The 23,307-nt window shown below is 28.9% G+C and overlaps 2 protein-coding genes across 2 annotated transcripts; one reads left to right on the top strand and one right to left on the bottom strand.

The window, feature by feature from the left end:
• Positions 1–13,038: 13,038 nt before the first annotated feature.
• Positions 13,039–14,790, bottom strand: LOC112592027 (piggyBac transposable element-derived protein 4-like). The gene has a single exon (XM_025335992.1). The coding sequence runs from the start codon at positions 14,788–14,790 to the stop codon at positions 13,039–13,041; it is 1,752 nt and encodes a 583-aa protein (XP_025191777.1).
• A 2,564-nt stretch (positions 14,791–17,354) lies between these two features.
• LOC112592026 (piggyBac transposable element-derived protein 4-like) lies at positions 17,355–19,643 on the top strand. Its single transcript, XM_025335990.1, has 4 exons — positions 17,355–17,449; positions 17,835–17,979; positions 18,567–18,909; positions 18,994–19,643. The coding sequence occupies exons 1-4, from the start codon at positions 17,355–17,357 to the stop codon at positions 19,641–19,643; spliced, it is 1,233 nt and encodes a 410-aa protein (XP_025191775.1).
• The last annotated feature ends 3,664 nt before the right edge of the window (positions 19,644–23,307 follow it).

Here is a 23,307-nt window from a genome sequence, read left to right as displayed (position 1 = left end):
ATTAATCCAACAAATTTGTTGGTGAATTGTTGGACTATGTTGGACAACTTTCAAAATTTGTTGAACAATTTTTTCACTGTAGGGCCTAACATAATCTATACAACCAATATATCACACTCCTATATTCTATTAGCTAATTTTATAAAGTTTATACGTTGAGACGTTATTTTACGAAGGTTTTTGTCAAAATTATTTGGTATATAGATTATACTAATAGATATGAAATGTATAGGTAACAATTTGTTATTCAAAGTGAAGATATAAATGGGCGTTAAAAGATATTCGAAGTATATATAAAGTATATATACGAAAAAAACTCAGTTGAATATTTTTAATTATTCGTAATAAATAAGTATTACAATAGATATTGATACAACTTTTAAAATACCTATATAACTAATAATTAAATAAAATAAAAATGTTTAAATAACTTTTTAAGTATAAAAAAAAAATATATATATATATGTATATCTAAATAACTCTTTAAATATATAAAAACAATACATGATTTTTTATACATTTTATACAAAAATGTATTAAACAGTTTTAATGAGAGCAATATATTATAATTATTATTTCATTATTTTAATAAATTGTAATTTAAATGTAATTGAAAAAAAATAAAAAATATTATGTGAACCGTTTTTTATTTTTTTTTTTAAATAGTCACCCTTTACCTATTTATAAATTATAATTAAGGATAGTATTAACGGTTTGCGGTTTCAACGATTCGCGTAGGCAATACATAAGGAAAAACTCATAAATCATAACACTAAAAATTGCTTTCTATACGAAAAGATAATAATAATATATTTGGTTAACTACATTGTATTATGTGACAATGAAATTTTTGTTATCTTTTCAACATTGCTAATGAAAAGATATTGATTTCAAAAAATAATACCGAATTGTGTCATCAAGTTTATATGATATCTACAAAAGTTATTCACATGCGATAAATTGACTAGTATAAACAAACAGTCAGCTGTATACCGAATTATTCAATTTAATTTATTGTTTTTTTTTTTTTTATTGTAAGTGATAATAGTATTATTTAGATGTATCCAAAATGTTTTATTTTTATTTCTTATTATCATAATTCATGATACTATAACCATTCGTCATTATTGTCACAATTTCACGGCTACAACAACGTGTGCTATTGCAGTCTATGGATATAATAAAATAATTTAATATCTAGTTCTGAAGATCGGTAAGTAATTTATTAAAATATTAATACAAATACCTATGTAGTATAATATTATGCTTGAATAAAATATCTTATTTTAAAATGATATTATTAATTAATTTATTTATTTTATACGATGGTATAGTTAGTAACTTTGTTTCCTTTATTTGAAAAAAATGGATATTCTAGTATTTTAACACATTTTTTATTAAGTCATAAAAATCATAACTAAGAATTTATTAGTTACCTAAATTATCTTAATTATAATAATTTTAGAGGTCTGTACAATAATTTTAAAATTAAAACACATGTATACAGTCATGCAGATTGCTAATATATGTTTTTTTTTAGTTTGATTAGAAACTATTAAATTAAATCATAACAACACTTAAAAAAAGTATAATATTTAGTTACTAAGATAAATAATATTATCCTTGATTATCAATGCTAAATAAATTATAGAAATTATAACATTATCAAAACTTATATGTTATTATAAATACGTAGACAGTATTTTTGTTTTTTATTAAAAAAATAATTTTATTGAATGAAACAGTTACAAATAATATTTTGTGACAAAGACGTTATATCCGGACACATGCCGATGTGCCGCCTCTTTTCACACTTCTTGTTAAGGGGATTCAACATCGATGTTTAAACGGAAATAACGCTCCAGAGATGGCGTTGTTTGCAATTCGACAGCCCCCACTCTTAAAACAAAATCACTGGCACTGTCGCGAACGGCAAGCAGCTGTTAATAATTTCTGGAGCGGTGCGTCATTCTATAAACGGCGACCGTGTCGTCGTTATTATTACTTTTACATTACACGCATTCTCCATACGCATGACTATATATACTACTATACTACTACATACTTACGTTTTCAATGTATCATGTAAAATGCTTAAATAATATTACGGTATTAATTACGCGTAAAAATATGGAAGCTAACTATCTTATAAATTATATAATTATTACAAATACCCATTATAATATGTATTATGAAACGATGATGTATTTTTCATAAATTACTACCAACCAATTATTTCTTCTTTAACTTCGCCTTTTCCCAACTACACCTATGGGGTGTTAATAGGTCTATACTCTACACCTATTATTGATATAATAGTTTATTAATTTATAGGTACATGTAAACCCAATATTTGAATGAAAAATAAATGAAATATTAAATATTTTTACGTATGTTAACTTGATGATACTATTGTGACCAATCAATTACGTGTGATTTACCACAGTTGGGTATATTATATTATTATATAATTATTAAAAAAAAAAATACAAGTCTTTTAAATTTAAAATAATTATAATGTTTGTTTCAAAACTTTACCACGTCGACCACATAAAAACGAAAATACTTATTATGTAGCATGTAATATACTTTTTATTAAAAAAAGACAATATAATAAAAGGTGTGAAAGTATTTGATGTAATTATATTTAAAAATATTTAATGTAAGTATAAAATTAATAATGATTCTAATACCTACGTCCTACATAATATATAGAAATTTAACATACATAAATATACCAACCTAATACAACTGCATCTATGTTAACTAATATTTAATAAGGATTATATTTTTGAATAAAATTAGATAGGTATATAAAATAAAATAAAAATATTGTTAATTGTAATAACTTAAAATCAGATTTAATTTAAAGTAAAAATAATTAAATGAGCAACTTATTTTTTATTCATTTTCATTTGTTTCGCTTCTAAAATATAATCGGGATTACGAATTGGCATAGATCTAGGATGCCTAGGATCAACTAACTCAGGTAGCAAACAATTGAAATAAAATTTTTTTAATTTTGGAAATATTTTTGTACTCCACAAATTGTCGTCCCTTTCAATTTTTTCAAATCGTATGCCTTTTTTAGTCCAAAACGCAATGATTCCATATTTTCTTCCAGTTATTTGAAGTTGTCCTTGTACTTGATAGTAATACCTATGATTAGTATTAATCCCAGTTATTTCATTTTTTTTATTTTTTTTCCAAAATGTAATTTTTTTATTCAATATTGCTTCTTCTGGGTCCATATCAGCTGCAGAAAAAGGACATTTAAATTCTACCAAAGTATCATGTCCAATTAATCCATCAGGAGTTGCTCCAAGGAATACATTATTGGAATCAATGAATAAACCACACTCCATTATTTCAACACCTAACGCCAATTCTAATTCTTTTTTCACGTCCTGTTCGTGTTCTCGTCCATATTCCATCGCTCTAGTGTCAAGATCTGGTGAATATAACATGCTCTTTAAAATACCTTCGCAACCTGTATCCGGCCTAGACGATATTACTTGTCCAAAGTTGGATGCTGTCAATAAATACCTTCTTAATTCCAACCATTTTCTAGATTGACTTTGTTCAACTGTTTCTCTTTCTATTTCTTCTCGATTAGTAGCCATTTCTTCTAGGTATTTTAAAATTCTTTCTTTTTCATTATTGAAATCTTCCTCCGACATATCCGGTTTTTGAGAAAAGAGTCCATAAGATTGTTCGTCATTATATTCTTTTGTAAATTTTATCCGTTTTCTGTATGTATTAACTCTAAGCTCGTTTTGACGCACACGTTTTTTATGTCTTTGTACTTCAAGTCGAGTTGATGGACACTTCACAGCAGGACTTCGATGTAATAGTGTTTTATACAAAGTATACATAGGACGTTTTGTATTTTTAATAACTGTTGCAGCAGCACAACGTCCTTGATAGGAACGGGATTTTGCAAAATGTATTCTCTTTCCACCAATTAACTTAGCTATGATTCCATTTAGCGATTCTACTACATTACTGTCAACATTTTGAAGTAAACTGTTACTATGTCTAGCTAAAAACCGTAAATGTTTCAACACATTAGAATAAAATTCAAAATCTATGGCTTTCATTTTTTCAATATAGTTGATTTCTTTAGGTTTACTGCAAAAATAAGAATCACATTTACTATGTTCTCCAAAGACATGATTTACAGAATTTATAATATCATTTTCTAAACTTCTTGGCGAGTGGTTATTACTTTTACGATATTGAACTGCCTTAACAATACCTTTTCGAATTCTTAGAATATTTTTCCCAAGTAATTGTCTATGTTCTAATTTTCCAGAATGCTTCTGAGTAGTCATATCTTTTAGTTTTCTACACAAATTTCTTAGCAAATGGTTTCTGCACTCTACTTTTTCAACCGTCAAGTGTTTATAAGGTCGTGCATCTAATATTTGCTTATACACACTACTGTCGCCGTCAGCTATTAGTTTATGGTATCTAATGCCATATGTCGATTCACTCTGTTTAAAACCTTCTACCACTATTGACGCTTCCATTCCAGCTGACCCATCTGATGACTTCCAATTTTTAAAACATTCGTGTTTTTTAGGTATTTCATTAGGTTTAACTCTCGCACACACCGAACAAAACTTATTTTTTACTCCAAAATATAATACTTTTTTTGTACGATAACCAACCAGCGCAGCCTAAAAAAAAATGTTCATCAGTTTAAACCTGGTAACATTTTTAGTAAAAACAAATTTTATAATATAAACTTAACTTATTATAGTAGACCAGATTTATATGTTTTAATAAATTTTTACTGTGGCTATGCAGTCTTATGACATGAGAGTAAAAAATGTGGATGATTTGTTCAATTTTGAGTTGTAGAATATTTGAAGTTTTTTTTTGGAGAATATTAGTATCATATTTTAGGTTTTTTAAGAGAATATAAATCCGGCTTTACTTATTACTTACTAAACTAATGATTTATGATTTATTTATGATTCAGATTTGCTTGTTTTATGAAATGACTAAATTAAATATTAACTTTAAATTTGCTTATTTCATCATATTACTATTATACTAATATATATATTATATTATTTATCATATTAAATAAGCTTAAAAAAAATGAAAAAAATGTTTTGGACGGCAATTTTCGAACTTGCTACTTTTATTTATTTTTAAATAATTGTACAAATAGTGATTTGATACTAAACAAAATTAAATATATTATAGAATATATATGACAATAATGAATATCTTACCATTCCTGATGGAGAATTATACATTGTTTTGTAAGACCTCTTACACCAACTTCCATCCGCTACAACTGTTACTAAAGGGGTGCCATCTGTATCGACGTCTCCAGCATGTATTGCTAATTCAGCCTCAATCTTAGCAGCATCGTCCATAGCTCTTATTGCTGCTAGTTCATAACCTTGACATACTGTTCTATGTTCTTTGTTATATGTTCCATAGTTTATAGTCGGTACTTCTAACGCACATGTTATGTCTTGTAAATGACTAAATCCGCAGCCAATATTTATAATTCCAGCTACGGCTGCTGTATTTATTGACATTAAATTTTCATCTTCCGTTGATATTTTTTTTATAGTGTTACACATATCACATTTAAATACAAAAGTCGATTTAAAACCATATTTAATTTCTTTAATAATTCTCATATCTTTAAAACTACAATCAAAAGGTTTGTGATTATCAATCAGTTTAATTGCATTAAATAAATGCGATATGTTGCCAATTCTTCTTCCAAGTATATCTGCATCTGTATTTAAATTTTCTTTTAAAGGTGATGTAGAAATATTTAAAGGCGAAGGTTGAGGTACAGTGTCAAGTGGTAAAGCCAATATTTCATCTTCATTAGAATACGAACAAGTAACTTTTCCGTGCGTATGTGGTTGAAAAGGAATACTTCCATAATAAAAAAAAAATTATTATCAATATAATAAGATATTATTCACACAAATATAATAAATTAATTTAAAACATTTCTAGTTATTGTATGTATACAATATAACAATATACTTTAAAAGTTTCAAGTACCTATCTATACGGGCCACGAATAATATTTTCAAATTACAACAAAATGGTACTTCCGGGTTATCTCGACTACCGAAATTTTTAAATAAAAAAGTATAATATTAATATATAATATATTATATAACCCGATGAAAGTATCAACAATATTACTACTATCGTTATTCGTAGTTTATATATATTATCTAATTTTGTACAAATTTGAATTTAAATTATCCTTTAAAATTCAACTGTGTTCATATATATATACATATTGTTTACACAACCAACTATTTATATGATAATTGACAAGCCTTGTATTAAAGTTTTGAATCGTATATACAAAAAGAAACATACCTATTTATGAATTTCTAACTCAAAATAATTTGCAAATTTTCGTAAAATTTGTGGATCTACTTTAATTTTAAAATAACTATCGTAAATCGAACATTTTTTAAGTTTATAATAGATCAACGTTAGTCAAAATATTTTGAAAATGTTATGGTGTAAACTCCTAGAAAATAATCTAGTGAAAAATTCAAATACCTATCTGCGGTTATTCTATATTAAATTACAACAAAATAAAAAATCGGTGTAAACAATTTATTAATTTGTGGGTGAATATATCGAATGTCTAACTTCAAAAGCTCATAAAATAATATAAAGAACATTAAAAATACACAGGTAGGCACATTTATTTTGCAAATAACTTTTGAATATCTTCCCATAACAAATATGTATTAAATGAAAAGTACAAAGTTTTTTATAATTTTAATACTCCAAAACAAAAATTTATTTTACTTTGTCTCTCAATCTACTGACTAGATTTACTTTCCTACGAGAGAAGGTATTGAAGTTTAAAACTGAAGCTTCAAAAGGTGATGACAGGCCAAAAATAACATTTAACCCGTTATTGGTATCGCTATTGTTTACAAAAAATGTTTTTTTACGGTATTTCTTAATTATAAATATTTTACCTTAATTAAAATAAAAATATCCTTCGCTACAATCAGAACCAATCTAATAAATAAATAAATAATGTTTATGCTTACTTTTCATTTTCACTAATCGCTGGAGCATCAATAGAAGAGGAATCATTATTCTATAAGTTATAAGAGTATTTAAAAATAAATTTAAACTAAAATAATATTCTTTAATTTTTGATTAATTTTCTTACTTTATCTGTCGTTTTCATCAACGCAGATATATTTCCTGGGTGCTTTTTACGTCTAGATAAAAGCACTTTTGTTTTTTTACCTTTTCTCCAGTTGTTTAAATTATCCATTATAAATTATAATAAAAACCAAAATGCACTATTCAGTCGACATATGAAAATTCAAGTTTCATACCTCGATGAATAATGACAGAAATACTAGTAAGTATTTATATTATATAATTACAACAATACGTCTATAATAATAATTATAGCTTGTAATTATTGCGGGTGACACAGTAGATAATATTGTTATTATTATTATGATTCTAAAATTATCTTATCGATACCGCCGTCGCTACACTAGTTTAGTGTTTGTGAAGTAACGTGTAGAGTGGTGGGGAGTAGCGCGAAACGCGTCGCACATATAGTAGTTTCAATGTCGGCCGCAACGCCACGAAAGTGGTGTTTTTTATAAATTAATTATTATTCCCGTCTCAAAAGGCTCATAAGCAGTATACAATTGTGAAACTTTGAATAATCGAAATTAAAATCTGTAAAAAGATTCAAATTTGTTGGTCTGTCTATTAGGGAATAATCGAACAGTTTTTTTAAATGATTAAAAATTAATTAATTATCAACGTTTAAAAATACCGATTTGTAATATTTAATTACTCGGCCAATAATGTATTAATAAAAAATCGCCTCGATCGATCTCTAGTAGACAACTTGACAATTTCAAAACTTTTTTCAGAATCAAAATCTGACTTTTCTAACTTCTACAGTTTTATCCCGCTTTTGGGTTGATATTTATATTGATGTTGAATCCCCTTAACTATAACAAATTATTCAATGCATTCATGGGTTTTTACGTAGTACTTATTGAATGACTAACAAAAATAATCTTTCGTTATCGGCGACTATACCATAGATAGGCGACGAGTTACAATAACTTAGAATTCTTAAACAATTGTACATTCATCAGATTAATATTATATTTTTTAGATTGTAAAAAAAATATTGATTACAGAATAATCATAGTAATTGTAATATAATATTATATGAATTATAACAATGCGTTATATCAAATTTAGATTAATTTTGTTATGAGTGTTTTTTTTATTTTGGTGTTTAACATCACTTTTAGGTGAGATAATATCTATAAACTTTTTAATATTTTTACTTTTATTTTCAACAATTATATGAAAATTACTAATTACTTAATTAAGTATTCGTTATTATTATATCCTTATGTTTTCCACAACCTATTTTATTATTTTTAATATTTTTAGTACATAAAATACGTGTAATTTTTTAACAAATAGGTATTACACTAATAAAATATGGCTTCAAAACGAATTGAAGAGATTGTAGAAGCAGTTATCAAAGTTAATTTATTAACTGATAAAGGTGAATTATCTCCTTGGTCTTCAAAAAGTTGGTCGAGTGTTGCTGATATTTTGAATACTGCAATAAGATTAGATAAGAAAGTTATAACTAGAGACTATGTATACACGTTAGTAAAAAAATGATAGATTTGGCATTCTTTCCAAAGTTAAGTCTAATTTAGGAATTGAAGTCAGTGAATTACCAGAAAATAACATCTTAAAAATTGACCAATTTGAGTCATCAGAAGAAGAAGACTTTAGAAATAAAAACATAATTAATGATGATCATGGTAAATATGTTTTATTTAGATTTTTGTATCTAACTACCTATATTTATTATTTATCAGGATTTTGTATTATGGTTACATTTGTTTTTTAACTAATCAATAAATTAAAATATTATTATATAAAATAATAAATAATCTATAATTTAGTTTGGCAAATTAAATAATAATAGTACTCGTGGTTGTAATATTAAAAGTTATTCATGAAAGTATTGAAGTTTACTCATTACGATACACGATCTAGAAAATTTGGTGTTCCTGTTTTTGCACTCAAACTTCATTGATATCATATTATTTATTTTTATTGACCAATAGATAAATATTATATTTCGGTATTACTAACGTCTGAAAATAAGGATTTTATGCATTTTTTTTGTAATTTAAAAATATTTTTATAATATAGGGTGACAGATTGTATTTGCTCAAAACTGTTTTTCACACCTATGCAATTTCTTGTTGAAAATATCATTCTGTTGAAAAAAGTATAATATTTATAAATTAAAATTGATATAATTTGTCTAGTTAATACAAAATTTCAAAAATTTTATAGGTTCTAAAACACCCGTACGTGGTATTAGTTCGTTTGATTTAGTTAACATTATACTATTAGAATACTAAATTGATTAAATATGACTTTGTATAACATAAAACAATAAAATAACATTCTAATTACTGAAACTATAATATATTCTATAATTCTGTTAATAGATACATCATTTTCTAAAAAAAGCTTGAAAAGAAATGAAAGACGTGCAAAAAATTATAATGTCACTATACCATATCTAGAATATGAGCCTATCAAACCACAAATAAAATTGCAATCAACTTAAATAGGACCACGAAACGTTTGGAAATTGCAAAAAGGATGGGTTGACGTATTTTTAGATCATTTCTTTGAACAATATAGATTTCCATGTTCATTTTCCGTTAAATATCACCACGTCGTTCCGAAACCTATACATAGCGATTATATTTCTTTTAAAGGTCGTTGCAGTGATCTAAATTGCCGTGCAAGTTTTTTTGGTGGGGTTAAAAATGAACCCAAGTTCGGAGAAAATGTAATAGTAAATTTTTTAGCTATTTTTTAGGTATTGAACACACCAAAAAAAGATTTTTAAAACAACCAAAACGAAGTTTTATCAGTGAAGATATTATAAACAATGGCGCTAGTCAATGGCGATGTAAAACAGTTGATAAATTAATTGATTATGGTGAAGTAGAACCACCTATTTTATTCAAAAGTTCAGTACTCAGAAAAGCAAAACAGCAACACGTAGATAATACACTAGGTATCGACGGATATGACCCCATTAACAGTATAGTTTCACTAAAACATGAAGTTGAGCATAGTGGGACAATTCATAATATTGTTTGTGATCCATTTTTTTGTCATTATTGGTTGCCTACTTAAGAAAATATCTACAAATCAAAACGTAGTAAGACATGGACGACAATATCGGTTGATGCTACAGGATCCCTCGTGCTACCTATTATGAGAACCAAAAATAAAATAACATCAGCGCATATATTTTTATACCAAATGGTTGCGGAAATAGAAGATCAAACTGTCCCAATAGCTCAACAACTATCTGAAAAGCAGGATATGTTATCTATTTACTATTGGATGGCGAGTTGGGTTAACACTGTTATTACACCAAATGAGTGCGTATGTGATTATTCAAAAGCGTTACTTGGTGCTATTACAAGATCCTTTTGCAATCGAAAATCTTTAAAAGAATACAATAGCATGTGTTATGATTTTCTTACTGGTGAAAAATCTATACTTCCAGAGTGTTATGTGCGGGTAGATGTTGCTCATATTATACATATGTTATGTCGATGGAAATGTTTATCAGCACGTAAATCTATAAAAGATTTTTATATCCGTTGTTTTAGTCTTCTTATCAAATCTCAAAATATAAATGTTTTCAAAAGTACACTGGAAATGATAATTATTGTTGCATGTGCCAACACGGATGGATTAGACAATAATTTGAATAATACACCTGCCGAAGACGCACGTAAGAATTTAATGGAGTGTATTTCACGAGGAAACATAGAAATTACAATCAATGAAAATACTTGTGACGATTATAAAGGTATAAGAAATGAAAATAAATTTTATATTAATGAAGAAAACACAACTGATATAGTGTATGAAGATAATCAACAAGGTATATCATCTATACATAGCTGGTTAGATGAAATCAAATTTTCATCAATAGAAAAATCAAATGTCGTTGGTGATAGAATTAGTGCCCTTTATTGTCCTGACTTGATAAAACCATTGATGAGAATTTGTTGTGAATTTCCTTTATGGTCAGCTGTTATGGTCCAACATTTTGGTTCACCTAAATTAAGTTCATCATCTTCTAGGGTAGAAGGATATTTTTCCACACTCAAATCATCAATAATCTCAGAGAAAACAGCAAGGATGCGGGTAGATAAATTTTTAGTCACCCACTTAAGAGCTATTAGAGGTGACATTAAGCTTGCAGCTGCGAAGGCAAATATGAATAAAAATGAAATTAAGCAATCCTATAAAAGATATTTCTATATCTGTTAATTTCTCCAATAATAAAGTTAAATTAAATTCAAATTCTTATGAAAATATGGATTGTGAATCATACGGAAGTGTAAATTCTGAATCCGAAATTGATAATAAATCAAGCATTAGTAGTATTCACGAAGAGCAAGAATGGGAAAATTGGAGAAATAAAGCATGCCCACCAAGCCCTATAATAAAAAAATCAACAAAAAAACGTACAGTTTATTTAGATGCACATCCAGAAATAAAATTGAAACAAAAAGTCAACAAAAAAATTTCCAAGCATAAAATTGATTTGGTTAGAAATGGCAATATTATGCGACCTTTATATTTAAGTGTACAGAAAGATAAAAAAAGGTATCAAATCATAAATACTTGCCCATTTGATTCATTAATACAAGCAATGGCTACAGCATATCATGATTCGGAAGAATATTCTAATAATATTAATACAAACGCGTTTAGTAAAACATCAAAATTAGCAAGCCATTTAGTTGAAGAAGGAGCTAACCAAAAATTTTACGAAGAACGAATAATTGTACTGAGAGATTATTGTAAGAAAAATCATCTTATTGGCGAATTAATACAGTTTGACGCAGAAGCAAATGTTGCGGCTCTCATTGAAAAGCTAATGATTGACGACCCTAGTATTTTTCAATATCATACATGTGATAATTTTAAATGTAATCAATCAATAGTAAATATTCCACTTTTTCCAATTGATCAAGAAATATTAATTACAGATTTATATAATATACTATTTATATTAATATAAAAAATAATCTAACATTCATTTTTATCAGCTTTCATAAAAGTAATTTTTTATAAGGATCGTTCAAATATTTTCAAAAATCAATTGACAATATGAAACCATCTCCATTAAGTTATTATACTAGAAAATGTTATAGAGATGGATGTAAAGGTACAATAACTGTAACAAAACTTTTGGGACGACATATATTTATTGAAATCAATATGAAAACATCTGCTAAAACAAAAGAAATTAAATGCCAAATCCAGGATTTGCCTGATACAAAAGTTATAGAAAGTCATAGATAAAAAATATTTATATTCAATTCATAATTCATATATTTAAAACAAATTCATGTTTTCTTAATTCTTACTTATTTTATTAAAATGTTCTAAAATGGTATATTCTATATTATATAGATTTAGATTTGTGCAGCTATAGCATTTATCAACTCGGATGTTGGTTGCATGGGCCATTACAAATCATATGTTCGTCGTGCAAATGGATTTTGGGAGGTACATGACGACTTATGCAAAAAAATTAATCGAACATCAGAAAAAAATGAAATCACGCCTCATGTATTGTTTTTTATTAGAAATGATTAATTAGTTTACATATTTTATACTTTTTTTTTTCATTGTATTACTTAACCCTCCACAGGCAAGGCTATAAATCCCAACAGATCAGACAAGGGCGGTCACGGGTGACCAATGTAATTTTATATTAGAAATAATCAAACTTTTTTATAAATTCTCTTTATTTTTACTTATCATAATTAACTAAAACAAACTACAACTAACAAAAGCATAAAACAACTTGTATCTTGTAACAAAAAAAAAATCTTGTATCTTATAAATTAACAAAAAAACATAAATAAAACAAAATAATACCTATTATTATTCCATCATAATTTCTTCTTCTAATAACTGATATTTTATGTCACATGTTGAACATATGCTTAGCCTATGCTGGGCACATAAACTCCTATGGCACTTAGTGCAGTTTGAAGTGCCTTTGCGATCCACAGACATTTTTCGGCAAAATTCGCAACGACCGTGGTGACGATTTACTCCAGATGGTGCTGCACTTTCAATTGGTTGTATTTTCAATATTTTTTCAATAGTTTCTTTCAAATCCTTTGGTAAAAAAGGGCATTCTTGACGTACTTTCAATTGTGGTTCCAGCAATTGGAACGCTAATGTTGTTATGAATTTTGATCGTATAAAACGTTTGTCTTGGTTCAAGTTATTGTGTTTGAATATGACGTATCCATTTACAGCGGCTGCATCCAAAAGTCCATAAAAATATCGTAATGGCCATCGGTTGGTTTTTCTGGTTGAAGAATATTGGTGGCAAAGTTTGTCAAATACATCAACACCTCCTTTTGTTTTATTGTAGAATTCGATTTGTTCCGGTTTTTTCGATATTTCGTTTATTGTCTCAGTTTCATGCATTGTCGAAAGCACTAAAACGTTTTTATTTTTGGTTTTTGAGAAAGACAACAATGTCATCTCAGGTGCATGCAGAAATCTTGTGGTCATTGGTGGTAAATTTTTTACGACTAGCATGTGTGGAGGAACTTCGCGTTTATTTTTTCTCAACGTACCTACTAATGTCAGTTTTTTAACACGTAACTGTTCTGCTAATTCAATAGAGGTGAACCAGTTGTCGGTTGTGACGTTTCTGTTTGTTCCCATAATTGGTTCCACTAGGTTCAGAACATATTGGGTAGGTATAAGTAAATCATTTCGGTTGCGTGTTTCTTTGCCAATATACGGGATTCCTCCATAAAAATAAAAAGTTTTGGCATCGCAGATAGAAATAATTTTGAGACCGTACTTGTCTGGTTTTGCTGGTAGGTACATTTTAAACGGACATCGTCCCCGAAATGACAATAATGTTTCGTCTACAGTGACATATTCCGACGGGGTGTAATTATTTTTACACTGAATAGTAAATAAGTCCCACATCTCTCGAAATGCTGCGAACTTATCAACCACTCGTCGCTCATTTCTCGTTAATTTGCTATCAAACCGTAAACAATATGTCAAAAATTTAAAACGATTGAATGACATTACCGCACGGAATAACGGAGGACCGTTTTCAACCGAGAATGAATCGGCCATGGATATTCCATGATATATCCCTGCTTTCAAATAAAGTCCGATAATTGCCCGAATTTCAATGACATTAGTGGGTCCTAAATAATACTGTTTAGTTGCATAATTTTGAGATCTAATCGAGATTTCTTCGTTCGTATATTGGACAATTTTTTCTACCATATAATTTGTCAAAAAAAGAGAAAAACAATTGACCTCTATGAGTTCACCTTTCGCGTCCCCTTTTGGCCCGGGCAAGCGTATGACTAGATTACGACTAGGAGTTCTGGAATACTTTGAGCTAAGCGGTTGAGATGACCAAATAGTTTCTTGGTCTTTTCCCAAAAAAAACTCACGATCCGCCTCTATTTCTTCATCATACTCTTCGTCAGACGATAATTGAAAGTCGTCTGCTACGACGTTATCGTTTTCTAAAACACGATCTTCTGTTTCACTCGACGAATCATCGGCATCGGACATATCATCTTCATCCAACTGTCGGTAAAGCTCTGCTGTAATTTCATCGACGTTTTTAAGAAGTGTGTCCATACTGAATACAAAAAAAAAAAAAAAATAGAAATATTACAAAAATACCAAACAGAAATAGAATATAAAACAGAATAGGTTAAAAAAAACTTACGTGATAGACAAGCGTGGTCGTCCGTGACCGACGACATGAACGATTTAACTTCTTCGAAAGCTGGAAGCGCACTGAGGTATAGTAGATAAACAAAAATATATCAGGCGAGCGGTGGGCTTATCTATAAAAGGGTATGGGATAAACCGGTGCCTACACTACATTTCAAAAGAGAACATACCGGTTTCGCGCATGTCGACTGACGGCTGCCAGCCGTCCCGAGGCTAATTTCTCCCACTTTCGCCGTAACTAGCCATCGATCGAGCACGAAAGTTGCCGATCAAACTGTGCCGACGAGTATACAGTATACACTATAGTACGTTTCACGAAAAGTGGCCCTCGACGGTGGCGTGCCTGGTGACGGTACTTCTGAAAGCCAGTGGTTCTTAATATTGTCCGCTAGAGAGCCGGTAGCTCTACGACACAGCTGTTGTTATACTCCATAGTTTTTTTTTTCTGTAGAATATCAAAATAAGATACTTTTTTTGCCATGGTTACACGTCACTGTAGCGTCATATCGTAATATAACGTCCCATATCAATAGTGTGGTTATAGTCACTGTTTATACCACGTTAGTCTGTGTTCATACTTCTTATACGCAGTGATATTCTATTCGCGCACTTTTTATTATTTGAATACCATCGACAATTTGTTTAATTTTTTTTTTTAAGATGTCTTCACAGTGTGATACACATTCACAGACGAAAAAGACAATTTTCAATGTGTATAAATATTTTAAAAAATTATCATTGGATACGTCTAATCCGGAGATAGCTATTTTTTTTAAACAGACACAAGCAAAGACTGCTGAAGCATGTGGTGTAAGTGAGAAAACTGTGAAACGTATCACCGCGGAAGGAAACAAATCTTTATCTGAATCACAGGCTGATTGTCCATCGTTCACTTCCCCACGAAAAACCTATAAAAGGATAAAATTTGCAAGTGAAGTTGACGGTTTTGATGCGGATATTGTGAGAAGGATCGTTCATGATTTTTATGATAAACGTGAGTACCCTACCACATCAAATATTTTAGCTGAATATATAAAAAGAACTGAGTACAAGGGTTCTAATACTTCGATGTGGCGCATTTTGAAAAATCTAAATTTTAAGTACAAAAAATGCAATGACGGGCGTCGGTTCTTAATGGAGCGAAATGACATTGTAGCTATGCGAGTTAAATTTTTGCGTACTATTGTTAACCTTCGCCAAAATAATGATACTCGGCCCGTTATATATTTGGACGAGACGTGGGTTAATCAGAATCATACCAAAGGGTACATTTGGCAGAATGAATTTAATTCAGAAGGCCTTAAAGTACCTACAGGAAAAGGGAGTAGATTGATTATTTGCCACGCAGGATCAAGTTCATTCGGATTTGTACCTGGATCAAAGTTAGTTTTTCGATGCCAAAATGGTACGTCTGTAGATTATCACTCCCAAATGAATTCTACTATTTTTAAAGAGTGGTTTATACAAATGTTACAACATTTAGAAGAACCTTCAATAATCGTGATGGACAATGCACCATACCATTCAGTTCTAGGAGAAATTATCCAAAGGCAAATGAAAAATCAAATGTACAAAATGGCTGTCTGAAAAGGGTTGAATATACCACTCGAAACATTGAGAATTGCGTGAAAGGTCAAACAAGGTACCAGACAAAATATATGAGCTTGATCAAATCGCGTTGAAATGGGACATGAGTCGCTCGTCTCCACCATTGCCAATAACCCAATAGAACTCATATGGGCACAAGTAAAAGGGATGTCGCCAAAAATGTCTCATTTAAAATAGCAGATGTTGAAAACTTGTTAACGAAGCGTTGGATGCCGTGACGTGGATAGTTGGAAGAATGTGTAAGTCATTGCGAAAATTGCAAGAAGAAGATTTTATAAAGAAGGCTTACGTGACGAAATTTGGCCAATATAATGACCATTAACCCAGATGAAGATACCGACGATTCAGAAGATGAAGATGACATAAATTAAATGAAAATTGTGATTTGTAAAATATTGCTATAATTATGTATATATTTTTTAATGTTAGATAAATTAATTAATTTTATTTGTATTTGCAAACAAATAAAATCGTGATAATAAATTACAAAACTGTTCATAATTTGTATTAAGAAATATTGCATTTAAATAACGGCGTAAAAATAATCATATTCAAGATAAATACAAATGAGTAATTAATTTAAATTTGCCGCGCTTTGTTTCGCGCGTGTTTTAGAGCCCCTGCGTCAAAACATCCACCAGGCGCGCTAAAGTCGAGGGCCACTTTTCGTGAAAAGGACTGTACCTAATAACTACATATATATTGTATATGTTTATATATTAATATATTCTACAAGTACTGACAATATTTAAGTGTGGACTTACAAAAAATATTATAGAGAATAAAATATAGTTTATTTAAATACTACCAAAGATGGTCAAATATATATTTAGGTACCTATAGTTTTTACTTCCAGAATGGCCAACAAATTTAAATACACCAAAGAAAAAATGCGATTGACTTTGGAAGATGTAACTTCTAAATCATTGTCGTTAAATAAAGCTTCAATTAAGTATAACATACCCAAATCAACTTTATGAATGAAAATTTCGGGCAAAACACCTTTAATTAGAAAAATAGGCCCTTGTTCATTTTTGCGTAATGAAGAAGAAAATAGAATTAAAGCTTGGATTTTAAATAATGCTACACTTGGTTTTCCTTTGAGGGAAGAAGACGTTAAGGACTCTGTTCAAAATTAATTAATGATTTTCCAAGGACGACACCATTTTAAGATTCCAGACCCGGAGAAAAATGGATGAAATTTTTTTTTTTTTAAAACTCAGAAATTACTAAAAGATACACTGAAGTTAATTCTAAAGCACGGGCAGCAGTAACTGAGGACAAAATTCGTTATTGGTTCCAAGACTAGGATTATTTCTCATAAATGAAAGGTGTAGGGTTATATTAGATGATCCAGCTAGGATATTTAATTGTGATGAAACCGGTCTGCAAACTTACCCTAAATCTGGCAGAGTATTAGGTCCAAGGCATATTAAAGATTTTTATGAAATTGCACAAGGTCATGAAAAAGAGTGCATTACTGTATTATGTATTTATTCGGCAGATGGTACTGTCCCACCACCAATAGTAGTTAACACATACAAGAGAATCCCCACTTCATTAATGACAACATTTCCTAATAATTGGATGATTGGAAGGTCAGACTCTGGATGGATGATCAGTATTACATTTTTTTAATTTATTTCAAATGGTTTCTTTACATGGTTAGTCAAGAATAAAGTAAAATTTCCTGTGGTACAATTTGTTGATGGTCATAAAAGCCATTTAACCCTTCGTTAGTGTGTTGGGGTTTATTAAACCCCACGTGATAAGATTTTACGTGATACTACTAGTGATTAAACTAAATCAAACTTTTACCTCCATGAAATCTTTCTTAACATAGTACTCTATAATGCAAAACAGTTTTGGTTAACAAATTACCATATGTTTATCTGTTATCATGTAATCAACTGAGTGATATCAAATTGTGGGTATCTCAAACCCCAACACATCATTTATGTATATTTTTTTGATTTTTTAATTATTTTGATTTTCTTTTTTGGTAAGTACATTTATACTATAAATGTGTTTATTTTATAATTTTGCCTAATGTATTTTATTTAAAATAGGTATTGACAAAGAAAATAGCAAATTGTGAAGAAATTCTTGGTTATTTGGACGAGTGTATTGATAATGATTTTTCCGACGTAGATAATTCAAATGACGATGTTGATTTCGTAGTCGAAAGTGAACATGACTCCAAATCAGAACAAGAAGCTAGTTCCAGTTCTGATGATGGTCATGGTGATGAATATTATACGGGGAAAAATAAAACAACCAAATGGAGCAAAATCCCATTACCTGTGAGTAGAACTAGAGAATGTAATATTATTCGACGTGTTTCATGTACTATTAGTGATGCGAAAAATGCTAAAACGATACCCGAATGTTTTGATTTATTTTTTCGTGCAAGTATGATAAGTAAATTAGTTATTTATACAAATCAAAAAATATTATCTCGTAGAGAAAACTATAAACAAAAATGGGTTGCAAAAGATACCGACGAAAAAGAAATAAAAGCTCTTCTTGGTTTATTGTACTTGGCTGGTTTTCATAAGTCAAGTCGTCTCAATCTTGATGACTTGTGGGCAGCAGACGGAACTGGAGTTGAATTATTTAGAACTACCATGTCACTTGTAAGATTCAGATTTCTTCTTTGTTGTCTAAGATTCGATGATGTTCAAACACGTATCAATAATAAAAAAATTGACAAAATTGCTCCAATACGTGAATTTTTTGACCAGTTTGTTTCACATTGTAAAGCAAACTTTTTACCAGAACCAAATGTAACACTAGATGAAAAATTGGAAGCTTATCGCGGCCGATGTTCTTTTCGCCAGTATATTCCCAATAAACCATCGAAATATGGTATAAAGATTTTCGCGTTAGTTGATTCCGAAGTTTTTTATACACTGAATCTCGAAATTTATAGTGGCAAACAGCCCGATGGCCCCTACAATGTCAGTAACTCACCATCAGATTTAGTTCAAAGAATGATAGCTCCCGTATCCGGATCAAATCGAAACTTGACGATTGATAATTGGTTTTCTAGTTATGATTTAGCATTGAACCTATTGAATAAACACAAAATAACCGTTGTAGGGACATTACGTAAAAACAAACGAGAAATCCCCCAGATTTTATAAACTCTAAAAAAAAAACCAGAGGGAACAAGTATATTTGGATTCCAAAAAAATGTTACTTTAGTTTCTTATGTACCAAAAAAAGGAAAATCTGTACTTTTACTATCAACTATGCACCATGACAACAGGATCGATACAGATACAGGTAATAAAAAAAAACCGGAAATAATAACGTATTATAATAAGACAAAAGGTGGAGTCGATACAGTTGATGAATTATCGGCAAACTTTGATGTTTCTAGAAATAGTAATCGTTGGCCTTTGACAGTTTTTTTTTGCACTGATGAATGTGGCAGAAATAAATGCAACAATTATATATAATTATAATAACGAAATAAAGATTCAACGCAAAGAATTTCTAAAAAAACTAGCTCTAAGTTTGATAAAAGATAATCTACAAACAAGACAAGGAAATCCAAAACTTCCAAGAAGTATACGTTCAAGTCTAATACAACACTGTAAAGTCAAAGAAACACCATCCACTAGTACAGAAATACAACGAAAATCTCAACAAATTCAAAAACGATGTGAAATATGTCTAAGAAGTAAAGATCGAAAAACAAAATACACATGTTACGAATGTGTTACCAAAGACTCAAATAATGAAACTGATGACTGACGAATTAGCTTTTTCAAGTTAGTAATAATAGAACAGAATAATATTCTAGTAACGAGTAAAATGTATGTTCCTTGTAAAATGTTATAATATTATAAAAATTATGTTTCTTTAGTTTATTTTATATTGTTTTATTTCTAAGTTTAAAACTAAAAAGTTATTTTTATTTCATATTATTTTTAAATAATGAGTGATAAAAGATTTTTTTTTTTTTGTTTCTTATAAAAAGTCATAAGTGTAAGAAAAACAAATTTTATTTACTTATAAGTTCTAAAAAGTATACTAAAAATTGTTATTTTTTTATATAATATTATTATTATATTAACAAGTTGTTATAAAATTAAGTTTTAATAAAAGTTGAACTATAATTTTGATTTTTTGTTATTTTAAATTATGGGGTGTAATAAACCCCAACACATTAAAGATGCAAATAACCGTTAACACACTAACGAAGGGTTAAGTCTGGAATTGGCCGATTTTTGTGCTCAAAATCAGATTATTATATAATGTCTTCCTCCAAATAGTACACACATAATGCAACCATATGACGTAGCCATTTTTAAGCCACTGAAGGCAAGCTGGAAAAATGTAGTTGCAAAAAATAAAAGGTCTGGCAATTCAATAACTAAAATTAATTTTGTATATCATTTTAAAGAAGCGTTTGACTCTGTACAAACAAGTTTAATTGTGAATGGTTTTAAGAAGTGTGGACTATATCCATTTAATCCCAATGCTGTTGACTTTTCTAAATGCATTTCACACCGAAGGAATATACTGTTTCCAACCACAAATATTGATCCGGTCTTACAAAATACTATTCAAGCATTAAAAGTTTTAGAAAATTATATAGGGAGAGCAAAAACTGAAGTATTTGAAAAAAAATTGCAAGACCCTCTTCTTGAAGTTGAAAAATTGCCTTCCTTGTTTGAGTTTTGGGTTAATACTAAAAAAAAAAAACTGAAAATCTTAATATTGAAGATAAGCCTATTGAAATTGCGTATGATAATGGTGATAATTAGTTTTACGAATGTGATTTGGATTTTTTGGAGCATTATAACGATATCTTGGGTAACTATTTTTTTAATAAAATAACTTTTTTATTAATATTCTAAAGATTAGTTATTAATTATTACATTTTTGTTTTAGAATCTGAACAACCTAGTGCTGGGAGTACATACACTCAAAATAATATTAATTTAACAACTAAAGATGTAGAAATTAGTAATTTAAATAAAGTTTTTAAAGATAATGAGACTGGTAGTATCATATTTGAAACTGTAAACCAAACTGAATATACAATAGATACAAACGTATTATGTGAAACTATAAATGAGACTGAAAATATGTATCAAACTGTGAATGAGACTGATAATATATTTGAAACTATTAATAAGACTGAATGTACAATAGATACAAATTTATTATGTGAAACTGTAAATGAGACTGAAAATATGTTTGAAACTATTAATGAGATTGAAAATAATATGAAATAAACTGACTTATGTGATATAGAAACTAGAAATATAATAGATTGTAATGTTAAAGAGACTGATAGTATAATAAGTGAGGGAGTTATAGGAATTAATATAGTTGATAAATGTATAAGTGAAACTAGCAAAATAGCATCAAGTGTAAATGAATCTTATTTGAGTCTTTCAACAACTGAAGAATCGTGGAGTAAACATTTGTTTTGGCCAAAACCTGACCCTAAAAAGAAACCAAATAGAAGTCAAGTAAAGTTACCATTTGCTGTTACAGCAATTAAGTAGAGGGAATATCATGCCAATAAAGAACAGGAAAAACTAAGAAAAGAAGAACTCACACAAAAACGAAAACGTAGAGAGGAAATAAAAAAAGAAAAATGTCTTAAAATTGGTAAAAACCCCACAAAAAAGCAAAAACAGAAACCAAAAAAATCAAAAAAGTACAAAAAAAATTAAACCAGGATTGAGTCTAACTATGAGATCTGAAGATGATGCCAAATGTATATATTGCAATGAACCTTACACTTCATCAAAAAGTGGTGAACCATGGATCAAATGTTGCGGATGTGCTGGTCCTGAAAACACGGTTGCTAACATTTGTGATTTCTGTCGTTAATTTTTTTAAATTTATTTACAACTGTTAATTTTTAAATACTGTTATATCTATTTGTAACATTGTTACTTTCCTACACATATATATTTTAATGGTTATCAAGTTGGTTTTTATTAATATATTTACTTAAGTTATGTTTGTTTAAAATTTTTATTTTTATTTATTCTGTTACTAATTTTGTTACTAGGTATTTATGCACATATTTAAGTTTTTGTTATTTTTTAATAAAGGCACTGCATATTATTCATGAATCATTTAAATATAAATTGTTTTATCAAATATTTTTGGTGTTCATACACTGGGCTGGAGTGTTCATAGACTAGCATGCTGTGTTCAATCACTAGTTCACTTATTTTTTCAAATAAACTAATATGCTTAATAGTAATTTTGTTTTATATGGTTTTCTTAAGTTAGTTTAAAACCAAACAGTTGTACCAATCTTAAAATCTAAAATGTGTAAATGTGATACTGAAAACCAATTTATGAATACAATTTGATTACAGACAAATCCTTAACTGTTCAATCACTGGACTGTTCACCTGTATATGTGTATATACTCAACAGGAAGTGGACAGGTTCACCGAGCAAATCTTGTGAGTGCTAGTGTGTAGGTGGTGTGTGTATGTGTGTAATCTTAAAACTAGTGGACAAATAGATAGATATAATATTAAAGGTAACTCAAATGTATGCAGTAGGTGAAAAAATATATGATATAATAATAGCAATAATAATAATATAATTACGGCCCTTTTGGCCCAACAATATAAAAGAATATCAAGAGGTAGCTATTAGAGCCACAACATAAATATAATATGTATTAATATGAATATAATAATAATAATATAGATATAAAAATAATATAACCAGCTATTAGAGCTACAATATAAATAATAATAATAAACTCACAAGTTGTCGACGCACTGCTGGCCAGCTTAGCTATATACAAAATAATTG

The sequence above is a fragment of the Melanaphis sacchari genome, unplaced genomic scaffold, assembly GCF_002803265.2.
Source record: "Melanaphis sacchari strain LSU unplaced genomic scaffold, SCAv2.0 Contig153_pilon_pilon, whole genome shotgun sequence".
NCBI classification, from domain to species: domain Eukaryota; kingdom Metazoa; phylum Arthropoda; class Insecta; order Hemiptera; family Aphididae; genus Melanaphis; species Melanaphis sacchari.
The sequence above is the reverse complement of the archived record's forward strand: the minus strand, read 5'-3'. Positions and strand labels throughout refer to the sequence as shown.

What these genes read in the sequence shown, in the direction of transcription:
- LOC112592027 (XM_025335992.1), bottom strand. Translation starts at nt 14,790, where the DNA reads ATGGACACACTTCTTAAAAACGTCGATGAAATTACAGCAGAGCTTTAC.
- LOC112592026 (XM_025335990.1), top strand. Translation starts at nt 17,355, where the DNA reads ATGGCCAACAAATTTAAATACACCAAAGAAAAAATGCGATTGACTTTG. An exon ending in TTAAATAAAGCTTCAATTAA is followed by an intron (nt 17,450 to 17,834) that starts GTATAACATACC and finishes TGAAAGGTGTAG; the next exon opens with GGTTATATTAGATGATCCAG. An exon ending in TGATTTATTTTTTCGTGCAA is followed by an intron (nt 18,910 to 18,993) that starts GTATGATAAGTA and finishes GGGTTGCAAAAG; the next exon opens with ATACCGACGAAAAAGAAATA.